This window comes from Pituophis catenifer, unplaced genomic scaffold (genome assembly GCF_029215685.1).
Source record: "Pituophis catenifer annectens isolate HBS135680 unplaced genomic scaffold, rPitCat1.0.hap2 SCAF_1, whole genome shotgun sequence".
In the NCBI taxonomy this organism is placed as follows: domain Eukaryota; kingdom Metazoa; phylum Chordata; class Lepidosauria; order Squamata; family Colubridae; genus Pituophis; species Pituophis catenifer.
The window spans coordinates 279,514,211-279,528,023 of record NW_027256881.1 but is presented as its reverse complement, the minus strand read 5'-3'; the positions used below and the strand labels follow the sequence as shown (position 1 = coordinate 279,528,023).

The 13,813-nt window shown below is 41.1% G+C and overlaps 1 protein-coding gene across 1 annotated transcript in view; it reads right to left on the bottom strand.

Moving 5' to 3' along the window:
- The window catches only part of PLEKHD1 (pleckstrin homology and coiled-coil domain containing D1), a 35,807-nt gene that overhangs the window by 8,065 nt on the left and 13,929 nt on the right, over nt 1–13,813 (bottom strand). Inside the window, exons 3-7 of the mRNA XM_070931261.1 lie at nt 12,549–12,638; nt 11,819–11,895; nt 6,738–6,829; nt 4,048–4,100; nt 609–703 (exon numbers count right to left, since the gene is read on the bottom strand). Coding sequence (XP_070787362.1) covers nt 609–703; nt 4,048–4,100; nt 6,738–6,829; nt 11,819–11,895; nt 12,549–12,638 — 407 coding nt within the window. The remainder of the gene's footprint in view (nt 1–608; nt 704–4,047; nt 4,101–6,737; nt 6,830–11,818; nt 11,896–12,548; nt 12,639–13,813) is intronic.

Genomic DNA, 13,813 nt, shown 5'->3' with positions numbered 1-13,813 from the left:
TCCTTTGCTTTCTGTCTTATCTGAAGAAGAAGGTATGCATTTCTCTTTAAGTGGAAGTACCGCATTCACAATATGTGGATATACTGTCTTATATTCCTGCGTTTTTCCACTGGCAGAAATTCTCATCTCTTTCCATCTCCTGGATTTAGGCTCAGGAAAGCCATTTCTATACTCCTTCCTCCACAGAGGTTCACCATCCTATTTCTGCATTGTTTAGAACTTACTCAGTCCAGTGACTGCAGCAGCAAGGTGCGACCCACTATCTCCCATTAGTCAGCTGGAGTGAAAGAGGGTAAATTTTCATTGGCTCAGGATGTTTTGAAGTGAGAAGAATTAAAGATGATTAAGGTTGAGTTTTAAATGTTTGTCTGAAATGAGGGAGGGAGGTTGAAATGTTGGTGGTGTGGAAGTGTCCCAAAAGAACTGATTTCTCCTGAAGATGGCACTGCTTCAAAATTGTCATTTTGTACAAAATGCGGAAAATATTTTCCTCAGCCAACGCACAGCTCAACTTGTACAGGTAATGCTAACTAGGCTGTGAGCCATATTTAAAAATTACCATTCATGCCAGCTATTTTTTGGTTCTCTTGATGGCTGAGAGGCATTACCGTTTAATCTGCTCCTGTTCCCCTCGAAGATCTTGTACTACTTCTTCAAACTGCTGCTTTTCTGCCTCCAATACTTGATTGAGATGCTCCAGAGCCTTAAGAAAAAGACAATAAATGCAGAATTCAAACGACTGCAGAGTTCACTTTCTAGTTAAAGTTTGAACATTAACACAGCTATGTAACAAGTACAACTAAGGCAGTAAAGGTTGACACTAGTGATCAGCTAATGATCAACACAAACTAAGATTTATGAGTCTGCTGTATATGCACTTCCCCCCCTCACAGGTTGCTTTTTTAGCAAACATTGGGAACTTTTCTAAAACAGAGTGCTTTGGAAAGCTTTTTTTTTTTTTTTAAATGATGGGGCGAGAAAGACAGCATCTGTTTTAAAGTTGTGCAGCCACAACTAACATTTTTCAGTCTTAAGAGGAAAAGTATGCTAAGAAAGTAGACGGGTAAAAGCACACTCTCAGCATTGGGATGACATAACTCCCTATCACACCTCATAATCACTAGGAGTTTAGTCTGTGATCAGCCTTACGTTGTAGCTGTTTGATCCTCAGTGAAGAAATTGCTGTTTCAAAAAAGTGGCTGCCTTGGGCTTCAAAGAGCAGACTGTCCTCCCATTCCAGGATTGCCTTCACCTACCCACCACTTTCTGGGTTCCACTGTTAACTACCTGGTGGGATTTCCTGTGTTTCAGGGTGCATAACTAACTAACTAACAGGTAGTGGGCATGGAGAGGTACATGGAATAAAGCATGAGGGAGCACTACCAATGCTCCTGCCCAATGCAACATCTCCTCCTCACATCTCCTGTGATCTGGGCTATCTCTGAACATGGCCTAGATCAGTGTTTCTCAATCTTGGTAGCTTGAAGATGGGTGGACTTCAACTCCCAGAATCCCCCAGCCAGCAGCACTGGCTGGGGGATTCTGGGAGTTGAAGTCCACCCATCTTCAAGCTACCAAGATTGAGAAACACTGGCCTAGATGCTTCAAATGAATACTGAAGTCACATTCAAAACTAGGCTGCTGACAGGCCACAGGGATGGAGGAGAGCATGGGGTGAAATAGCCAACAATTGCAAGCAAGTTTTGTCCTCCTTGAACAATATAGAAGACAATGGTAGGGATGGCAGGGAAAGACCAAGAAGCACAGTTCTGATCTCATGGCTGGTGTCCTCCCAACTAATAAAAGCAGTCAAAAGTACAAGCACATGAAATTCCTTGTCTGCATAAGCAGCAAAAACATTGTAATAGACCCAATGGTACCCACTATTTGAACAGCAACCTGTTTAGGTGGTTGGGCTACTGAAGAAGGCTCCCCAGGAGGAGAAAATGGAGGAGGCAGGAAACATGTAGTGGTCACCAGAGCTGCTGCCATAATTGCGAACGGGGGCTAGACTGACATCCCAAACTGTGGCAAGATATGTTGATGAGTAACCATCCAGAAATACCTGTCTGACCAAATACTAGTGATGTGGTCCATCTTAGCCAGAGAGTTGCACAAATAGCATAGAACTAGATAATACTTACTGTAAATAGTGACAGAACTAGCAACTGACAGAACCTAGTGGCTCCCTTTTTTCCTCAAATTGAACTTCTATGCAGCATGTGACTATTATTTCATAGAAGAGTTTATTTTTTAAATTCAAGTTTAAAAATAACAAATTTGTGTTCTGGGCAAACTGTATCAAGAGAATTGGGAAAATACTGCTTTAAAAACTGGAGCGGCAAAAGACAATTTTAGCTGCCTCAGCTATGATCTGTAAATAAAAATTGGGTCATTATCTAAATTAGGCAACAATTGATTCCAATAATTATTCCAACACATTTAACTCTCCTCAGGAAAAGAGGTCTATGAGATATTATAGGATTTACTTCCTATAAAGTATTGAGGTCTATGAGATATTATAGGATTTACTTCCTATACAAGAAAGCATCGATAGAATGGCACAATGCTCAAGGATTGAGAATGTCCACATCTTCCCCCACCAGATGTCTCAGCACTCAGACTTCCCCACTCAACTTTTCTGCATTTTGGCCCCACTAGATAGTCCAAACCAGGAAATCAGCTCCATGGGAAGGCCGAAACTACTTTTACTGAGATTGTCTATGTCAGGGGTTCCCAAACTTGGCAGCTTTAAGACTTGTGGACTTCAACTCCCAGAATTCTCCAGCCAGCATAGCATAGCATTGCCAAGTTTGAAGACCTCTGGTCTATGTTATAATACAAGCAGAATCTTGCAAGTCTGATTGTGTTGTACAGTATCTCCTCCAGGATGACATCTGCCTGAACCACTTCCAAATGTTATTTCATTTCTCTGAACTTAAAAAAAAAAATCAGCACTGTTTGCCCAGGCAGTATGTTTTCTCCCACATATCTCCCTCAAGGTCACTTTCCTTATTTTCTATACTGCAGGCTTGAACTGCCCCTTCTCCCTCCCCACATGTGAAACGTAGGAGGAGGGCAATGGAGCACTAGAAAGCTACATTTCCAATTCTCTTTTGAATACGAGCTGAAATTGTATGACAGAGTGGGAAAGGAATTTTATCTTGTTTTATCGCAAAGACTCAACCAAGGGTTCACCCAGGTGTCGCTTTTATTAAGAACTAGAAATGTTGCTCTTCATAGAATTGAGACACTCTTTTCCATCTCCCTCCCTCTATTCTGACTGTTAAGCATTATTTATTTATTTATTGGTTCGATTTATATGCCGCCCTTTTCCGGAGACTCAGGGCCGCTTATAATGTGTTAAGCAATAGCCTTCATACTTTTGTATATACCTACTTAGTAGGGCTTTCGGGGCCCCCCAAGCGGTGGTTTTTTTTTTTTTTAAATACAAAGTCAGCTTATTGCCCCCACAAACCGGGTCCTCATTTTACCTACCTCGAAAGGATGGAAGGCTGAGTCAACCTTGAGCCTGGTGAGATTTGAACTTGCAGTAATTGCAGGCAGCTGGTGTTACTTAACAGTGCTTTAGTCTGCTGCACCACCAAGGCTCTTATCAGGCTCATACCTTTACAATAGTTTCTATTTGCAGAAACCAAACCAAGACAGGGAGGCAATATCCCTGGGTGAAACAAAGGCAACATTAAAATGACAATGCGACTCCAATTTGTTCAATATGAGAAAGAACCCCTAGTCTTACAAATAGAGACATCATGTTATTTCAAATTGACTGGCAAATCCTGTGATTGGCAAATAGTCTAATGAAAAGCCCATGATGCCTAGCCAGCATATTAATGGGTAATGGGAATTATAGTCCAACAAATTTGGAGGACAAAAGGTTGGGAGAAGGGTGTCTAAACTCAGCAGTAAACTTTAGACAGGGGAAAAAGCAAGCAGAGGCCAACTACACTGTAATTCAGTGGAACTATTGAAATAGATGATAGATATTTCAGTATGTAAGTTAAGCAATTAAAATGAGAAAAAAACCTCTCTCTGTTCCCTCTGTAGACATAGCTCCTCTGTTTCTTCCATCAGTTTATCTGCAAATAGACAATGACCAATGAAAGTAATCACCATGGAAGGGATAATTGAAAATTATCAGACAGGTTACATGGATCTTGAAAAATGTAGCTTTGGTTCTTGTACAGCACAATGTTCTAATTTGAACCTTATGAGGTAGCTTCAGTAAGCTTGTTTTTGGTTGCATCCATAAAAAATGACAACAAAGAATAATTTGCCCTGCTACTAGTAGTTTTCCCGGCAGAGCTTTAGCTAAAACCAATATGCTATCATTTGCAATTCTCTCACCAGCTTCATCACCTTTATTTAACAGATGAGAGTAAAATCACAGGATATGTGCTAAATTAGGCCAAGAGTAAAGTAGTGGAGAAGGCTTTGATTTATTAAGAGGTTATGACTTCGATGGGGAAAGTGGGCATTAAAATAATAGTGTTCCTAGCAATAATGTGGATGTTGCCTAGAAAACAAGTATGGTAAAATATATGGCTACCCACCAGGTTGTTTTCTATAAATTACCTATGAATAATGTCACTCTGCTTCGAGTTAAAATACAAGAGAAAATATGAAGCAAGAGGAGAGATACATATGGGGGAGTATTGATTGCACAACATTCTAATTGTTTTTTTCCCCTACACAAGTTTTTTTCCCCCTGTCATATGAAGGCTTTAGTTGGAAATAGGAGACTGTCTTAGATTATGGAAACCATCTGTATTCCTGAAATTCTCGTTAACTTTGTCCTCCTTTTGCCTGGCCTCATTAGCTCATGCTGCTTGATTAAGGTTATTAGTTATACCAGCTTAAACATGCAAAAGAGCCAATCTCTCTCAGCAGCTATAAAAGATTGCTCTATGGGACTCACCAGAATGTTGCAATCTGATTTTCCTTCAGAGATTTTTAACTACAATTCCCATCATCCTTATGACTATCCATGTTGTCTGGAGCTGTTGGGCATTTTAGTATGAAAACTCCACCAGGTAGCCTGGTGGAGGGCACCAGGCTACCTAGGCTTGAAGTAGACCTTACTCCCTAAAGTGGTGCATGTCTCATATACTGAAGTTTTCTTCAGAAACGTAATTCTCTCCCTTTCATTGCCAGTCCCTCTGAATTGACAGGGAGGCCTGCACCAGCCTTCCAGTTCTCCCTTATTAAATAGCAGCTCCCAGAATTCAGAGTCAGCATGTAAGGCCAGGTTAGGGAAGGCTGCTCTATAGTGAAGACCAACAACTGGAACAAAGTTACAGTACTTGACCAAGATCTGGAACCCTGATTGCACAGGGGAGAGGCATAATCATTCTATGGAGAACTCAGCCTAATGTAGTTATCTCTCATGATGGATCTTAATTCACATGGGGAAGAGGCTAAGAGTCTTCAGATGCACATCACTGCCCACTTGGCATCAAAAACACAATGAAAATTCAGCAGAGACAACAAGTCTAACAAGATTATACCCAGTGGTGGGATTCAGCCAGTTCGCACCACTTCGGGAAAACCAATTGTTAACTTTCTGAGCAGTTTGATGAACTGGTTGTTGGAAGAAATCATTAAGGCAGAGAACCGGTTGTTAAATTATTTGAATCCCACCATTGGTTATACCAGCATGGAGTACAAAGGTTTAAAATGGCTGACAAGAACAAGAATTAATCAAACCATCAAATGAAACCTTTATCATGGCCATCGTTGGGCATAAAACCATAGGGATTATATATTGTAGATGTGAAAAAGCTTGGAAGTACAGATAGTTCTCGACTTATCACCCCAATTGATCCCAGAATTTCTGTTGTTAAACAAGGCAGTTAACTGAGTTTTGCCCCATTTCTTGTTGCAGTTGCTAAGTGAATCACCTCAGTTGTTCAGTTACTAACACGGTTGTTAATTCAATCTGGCTTCCCCATTGACTTTGCTGATCAGCAGCAAGTCACAAACAGTGATCACATGACTCCAGACAGAGCAACCATCATAAATATGTGCCAATTACTATGCATCCGAATTATAATCACTGACCATGGGGATGCTGCAATGCCAGTTGTAAGTCTGAAAAAGGGCCATAAGCCACTTTTTTCAGTGCCGTTGTAACTTCAAACGGTCGCTAAATGAATGGTTGTAAATTGGGGATTACCTGGCCAGGTACTGAAGAGATGGTGATATGAGACAGAGAGGGTTCCTTTCCAAGGGCTTCCCAAAGCTGGAAGGCAGGCACCCCTGAGACACCTCTTATCTTCAAGACCACTTCCTAAGCATGTGGGAAACTTCCAAAGCAGTTCTTAAGACTCTGGTATGCTTCTATACTATCATCTTCCCAACTGGTTAGAGGCTTATATAACAAAAATAGGCCGCACAATGGGAGACAGTGACTGTGAACTGAGTAGCCTCATTTTAGGGCTCAAAAGCACTTTGGATTCCAAGGAAAAAGCTGCTTAAGTTTTGACGGGGTGCTTAGGTGCCTCCTGTCTGCAGCTCTCAAGACCTCTCCTGGGACTGCCTGACTGTTCTCGGTAATTGCAGAGCGATTCCAGAGAAGAGTCTGTGAGGAAATCTCAGGTATCATGAACTACCACCTTTTAAAGCCTTTTTGCATCTGAAGTGTTGTGCTGCCCTATTTAATAGGTTCATGTACAAATGATAATAATTTTTAAATATATGCTGCTATTAGTTCCAACCTAAATATTCTTGTTTCTCTTTGGCCAGTTGTAGTCCCTGAGCTTCAAGGCTCTCAATCATCGCTTCACCCAGCTGAGCATTTCTCCAGGTCCTTCAAAAAAGGGAAAAGAAAGAGAAATTAAAGAATGAAAACAGCCTCCTTTTCTCTTTCTTCTTTTCTTTCCTCCATTTCCTCCTTTCCTAGGTGTCAAACAAGGGGAGACGGTGTTTCCTTCTTTCATGTTTTCCCCCAAGACAAAAGAAAAGAACTTTGAAAATAGCTGGCAGTCTTGCCTTCTTTTTGTGCTATTCAGTTGAACAGATAAAGTGGGAGAAAATGAAAATAACCAGCGCTACGAAGGAATATGGAACTAATTTTCCTTCAAACAATAAAAGGGCCATAACAACAGGGTGCCTGTATAATTCATTACTTTACTTTAATTTTTTCTTTCAATATATTGGCCTGGACATTTGCCTCTTGCTACCTGGAGCTCCAAACCCTCGCTGCAAATCATAAACCACAATTCTCATGTTTCACTGGCACTCTATCATTTGGTACTTAAGATATTGAACAATATAAAATTGTCCAACATTGTGTGCAAACTGCTTCCATTTCTTGCGAGTCTGCAAAATGAAATTTGGGAATCCTAAAGTACACATGGATCAGGACCAGTGGTGGGATTCAGCCAGTTCGCACCACTTCAGGAGAACTGGTTGTTAACTTTCTGAGCAGTTTGATGAACTGGTTGTTGGAAGGGCAGAGAACCGGTTGTTAAATTATTTGAATCCCACCACTGATCAGGACACTAAGGATTTAGACCAGGTTTCACCTTAGATGACTACAGAACCCAGATTTATGTTGCAGGCAGGTATGGGAAGTTCAAGATGGATTTTTTCCCCTTATATTGAATGTTGGAAGAACTCCCAAATGACTGCTGCATTGAGATATGGTTGGCTGGCATAGATTTACTCAGTTGTGTGAGGGGGTGAGAGATATTACATTAATTCCTATTCTGTTCTCTCCCCAAGTTGAGAGCACAATAAAAAGGGAGATAGAACTTGCTGCACAGCTCTGTCACAGATGGCTAGTTGGCTCCCGCAATCCTACTGAAGCCACATTTTTCAGAATGTTCTTGACCTTCACAGTCAAGCTACCCTCTTTAACTAAACAATTGCATGACTGTTGAAGCAATTCTTCAAAGCTATTTTAAGCTAGTACCAGGCAGTAAAGATGCTCCTCAATGTATTTGCCTTGAAGCACTGGGCAGGAAAGATGAGAGAAGATGAGCAGGACAGAGCAAACTACGTAGATTAGAAGATAGCTAATGACATGAGGAATTACTCCAGAGTAATTTATTATTGCTGGCCTATAGCCAGGAATCTTGGCAGACTAAAGCACTCTGTCTCTGCTCCTTGGGAAAGACCCCCCTCCCTCCTGCAAATCTGTGCTACATTTCCACCCCAGTAAGAGATCATCATCTATTGCTCTCTCTTGTACTCTCCATTTAAGTCCCTCTAAATGTAAATTAACCTTACCCTCAAAGTTCCTGTCGAAATGAATGGCAACCCAAATGGCAAAACTAGTCCTGTAGCAGAGACAAAAGGTGAGTGCTCCCCTCTTAACTTCCCACATTAGGACATCAGTCTGGGCTGTTTTCCCCTGCAAAGCTGGCAATTTGGGAAGAACAGCATTGCACTTAATGGGAGAAGTATGTGGTTAGATGAATCTGTAGCCTGACCCTTGGTGTTTCATAAGCTTTACATCAGCAAAGAATTTAAAGCTGTTTTAACCATGTTAAAACCTGTTTAACCTGTTTTAACTATCTGGGGCCATTTACTGTGTACTGCCCTTTTGATGGGATCACTAATTCCACTCATTCTGGCTACAATATTCCTCTTCTAAATTACATTCTCCATTTTTAGCTAAAGATAGATGACAGGAGTCAAGAGCCCTTGAAATGAACAGGTCCTCCTGACTCTCTTCAAGCCAGATATGTTTATCCATTTGACATGGAGCTTTTCCCACTGTTGAAATGAGTATCATCACCCCATCCTTGAAGTGTCAGAAAACCAATCAAGAACAAAATTGACTGTCCCCATTGCTGATCCCTACCTTGCTTCTATTCCCACAGTGCTAGGCACCTACTTTTCCTTCAAAATAATAGTGATAAGCCAGTGGTGAAATGTAAAATTTGTTACTACTGGTTCTGTGGGCATAGCTTGGTTGGGGTGGTGGTGGTAATATGACTGAGTGGGCGTGGCCAACTTTTTTTTTTAACTTTTAAAACAATTTTTTCTACAACCTCTTCCACTGAAGAGGTTGTAAAAAATGCTTTTAAAAGCCTCTGATGATCCCAGCTGACTTGCCTGATCAGCAGAGGCTTTTCTTTCTTTCTAAAGCCTCTGACGATCCCAGCTGATTTGCCTGATCGGCAGAGGCTTTGTTTTTACTTTTAAAAGCATTTTTTCGGCCGAAGAGGTTGTAGAGAAAATGCTTTTAAAAATAAAATAAAAAGCCTCTGATGATCATGCAGCTCAGCTGGGCATGGGGGTGGGGAGGGATTTTTGCTACCGGTTCTCCAAACCACCCGCCGCCATTGCTACCAGATTAGGCGATCCAGTCTGAACCAGGAGCATTTCACCCCTGTGATAAGCCTAATTAATTTTATATATCATGAGGCTGCTCTTGGGTAATAGCAGTATAGGGTGGAGATTCTATTTTAATACAGGCACAGATGAGAATGATTTCGGCCTGTCTCACACAGGGCCTGAGGAAATCACATGGAGGCAAGGTCATAGGGACATGGCAGAAAAAAAATGTTGCAAATGTATGCTTGTGTTATAGCTGGATTCAAGTGGGAAAAAGATTCCTAACCAAGATAATAGCAATAGCACTTAGACTTATATACCGCTTTACAGCCCTCTCTAAGTGGTTTACAGAGTCAACATATTGCCCCCAACAATCCGGGTCCTCATTTTACCCAACTCAGAAGGATGGAAGACTGAGTCAATCTTGAGCCTGGTGAGTTTCGAACTGCCAAATGGCAGGCAGTTGGCAGTCAGCAGAAGTAGCCTGAAGTACTGCACTCTAACCACTGTGCCTGGGACACATTCACCCAGAAGTCAATCCCATTGCATTCCATGGGATCTAGGAAATGCATTTTATGTGGCTGCCTTGTGGGTCAGATGTACTGTATATTAAGGAAAGAAGCTAATGCAGGCTCCATCCCACAGTTTCTCTTCAGAATGATATTTCTTTCCTAGCAGCCTTTTCCCACTGCTGAGTTAAAATGATATTTAGTCATCCCTGAGTCACTGCAAGACTGCAAGACAAGGCCAGCATAACATTTGCTATCTCTCATCTCCATTACCAATCCTTCTCCTGCCTTCACTGAATTGTTAACACTCAATTGTTCAGTGCCACTCATAGGCCATGGCATTCGCTTGCTCCTTGGATTTCTGCCATCTGTTTTCAACATATCAGAAGCCAGAAGGGAAAACATCACTAATTGGAAACCAGAAGGCTTTCACTTCAGAGCTTGGCCTAACTTCTCTCAGTTGGTTTGTTTGACCTTTTGTTTTACATAATATTTGCACATTTCCTAAAATTAAAATAATTGAATTTTTAAAAATCTATTGGAAAACACAAGGGCTAAAAGAATTTTAGAGAGGAGGGAATTCCTGCCATAAATGTACAACCAGTTAGGTCCTCTAGAATAATTGAAACTGACTAGCCCATGAACAATTTGCTTTCTTATTGTGGGAGGGGGAATATTGAAATTGACAAATAGAGGGGAAATGACGAACAGCTAAACCTTGTGTTCCTTGCTGAAAGAGTGGAGTTCTGCTATCTTCCCTCTATTATATTTCATCCTGCCTTTATTAGTTTTACAAATAACTCAAGATGGTGAACATATCTAATACACCTTCCTCTTCCTGTTTGCCCAACAACAATCCCATGAGGTGGGTTGGGCTGAGAGTGATTGGCCCAAGGTCACCCAGCTGACTTTCATAGCTGAGGCGGGACTAGAACTCACAGACTCCCACTTTCTAGCTAAGTGCCTTAATCGCTAGATCAGACTGGTTTTCTCTATTCGACAGAAGCCTAAAGAGAAGTTGATATCAAAAACAGAGAAGTCTTGGGAGGTAACAAATTTGAAAGGAACTGGGGAAACAAAGTGTTAACAGAGAGGGCAGAGACACAGACAGTAATATCTGATTCCTCCAGAAGACAATATACATAGCTCAACATTGAATTGTGGAGTCCTTGTTGCTCTCTGAATTTGGTTGTTTGGAAGTTTCATTACCTGACTAGGTAACACCATCAGTGCTAATGAGTGTGGAGTTTGCTCCCAATTTATTTGCAGTAGTTTGCTCTGCCAGTGTTAGTGGAGGGTGTGGATTTCTCCTTGATAAGGATATTGTTTTTTTGTTTTTTTGTTTATTAATTGGTTCTACTCAGAGCTATGTGAATATCATAGATTCAGTAAGCAATTACCAAGTTGGGCATCCAATCACATTCTTAAAATCAAGTCCACAGCCCAGGGCAATCCGTACACAATAGCATTCTATTGATTTTGTTGGAAGAATAAAGCATATGTCTAAAAGTGATTATGTGCCACCCAGAATTGCAATGGAGTTGGACAGCCTTATATATTTAATTAATAATAGTAACAGCAGCAACAACAGCAGTGATAAATAATATGACGCACTCCCTGTGTATCCTGAGAGGCAGATAAAATAATGGGATCAGCAAAAGCAGGACTTATTGGAAGTCCTGCATGGTGAATTCTTCCAAGGTAGTAATACTTGTGGGATTGAACTGTTTATATTAACCAAAATATTTGCAAAACCAATGAGCACTTCCAGGCCCTGCTTGCACTGATCTTTCATGTTGTCACTCTTCATTCATAATTCTCCCATCTTTTCTCTATCCTGACAGGCTATTTTAAAGAGAAAAGCTGCTAAAGGAAGAAGCATCCAAGCAACCATACTGCGCAATGCCTAATGACCACTGGAGCTCCAAAATAAAAGTAATAGTGACTTGGGTACAATTCAAAATCAAGACCAGCAAAATGGGGTGATTGCATGGCACACTTACACTTTTCCAGACTCCTGAAGCATCTCCAACCACTGGGATTGTTCATAAGCTGATTCTGCTGCTAGTACAATGTTACCCTAAAAAACCAACAACCCCAAATCATAAACCCCATCTTTTCTTCAAGAGAAACTGGCATGTAAACACAGCTCATTAAAGAGGAAAACAAACAACCATTACTATGATTAAAAAAAAGAAGACTAACTGCAAATACATACATCAGTTTTATTTGCATGACTTTCCCAGAGTAATACTGGGAATGGTAAATGTTGTGAAAACAATTTGCATTGATCCCTGGAAGAAAGTAGTGAAAGTTAACCAATTGAAAGTGATAGTCTACAAATGGATGAAAAATCTTAGGGATTTCTAAAGTCACAGCTAACAATTACCTTTACTGGCAGTTACACTCATGTAAAACATCACAGGTCACCCAGTCTGTTAGCAAATAAACTACCAAAGGGAAATCAGATTAAAAGAATAACAGAGTTGGAAGGGACCTTGGAGGTCTTCTAGTCAACTCTCCTGCGTAAGTAGGATACCCTATATCATTCTGGACAAATGGCTGTCCAATCTCTTCTTAAAAACCTCCAGTGATGGAGCACTGTTTTGCTGCTTGGATATTTCTGCTGCATGCTTCTGTTGGGCAATCTACTTCTTTACTGTCTAATTAGCAACTTGTGTAGTATTAAAAATCTATTAAATGGAACAAGAAAGAAGAAGAAAAACACTTTACATGGAAGTCCTCATGAGAGATTTTCATTGCATAAGGCATATTGGATTCTTCTTTGGCTTCTACGATGCATCCACCAAGAGGAATGACACCCTGAGGAGGCACCAAATATTTCAGACAATTGGTTACAATCACAATTGAGAAGTGACATGATGCAGTTAGAACAAGATAAGATTGAGAGATGGGCATCCAGAATGGTGGTCCTCATAGAGCTAATGATAACAGATAAATATATACAGAAAGTACTATGGCTTAGAAACAGCCATTAGTTATGAACAGGCTGATTGTAGTCCTTAAAATGGCAAAAATTATTTATTTGTTTGTTTGTTTGTTTACCTACTTATTTACTTATTTAATATACTTCCTATCTCACTGTTTGGAGCAACTCTGGCTGAGTGGCTGACTGGCAACAAGATCTGACTTGAAAAGGCAGGTGGCACATCCTCTACCCCCTGCAAATCAATGAACCACTGAAGCTACATAACGTCTCCATGAGTGTCGCAAAATAGTGCATGTATGTTAATATACTGCTCAGCCTGTTTTCAATGGTTCCTGAAAGCATGGCATGGCTTCAACAATTCCCCAGCTAGAGAAAGTGGAATGTTGTCCTCTTTTTGTCTATTTCGAGTGATGTCATACTCCTGTATTTTTTCTGACTACATAGTAAGACAAACATTTGACTAAATACCCTGTTCCAGTTTACATACAAATTCAACTTAAGGATAGAGTTCAGTGGTGGGTTTCTACTGGTTTGCCCCAGTTCGGGCAAACCGGTAGCAACAGTGGCAGGAGGCTCTGCCCACCCTCCCAGACACCATCACGGGCGCTCAGCACATGCGCAGAAGCGCCATGCGCACTCACAGTTCCGAACCGATAGCGAAGGTAAGAACCCACTACTGATAGAGTTAGGAACAGAACTCTTTCTTAACTCTGGGCCTTGCTGTTCAAGGCTCACTTAGCTCACAGATACTAACACACCAGTGGTGGGTTTCAAAAATTTTTACTACCAATTCTGTGGATGTGGCTTGGTGGGCATGGCAGGGGAAGGATACTGTAAAATCTCCATTCCCACCCCACTCCAGGGGAAGGATACTCCATTCCCACCCAACTCCAGGGGAAGTTACTCCATTCCCACCCCACTCCAGGGGAAGGATACTGTAAAGTCTCCATTCCCTTCCCAATCCAAGGGAAGATTACTGCAAAATCCCCATTTCCTCCCGATCAGCTGGGACTTGAGAGGCAGAGAATAGATGGGGGCAGGGTCAGTC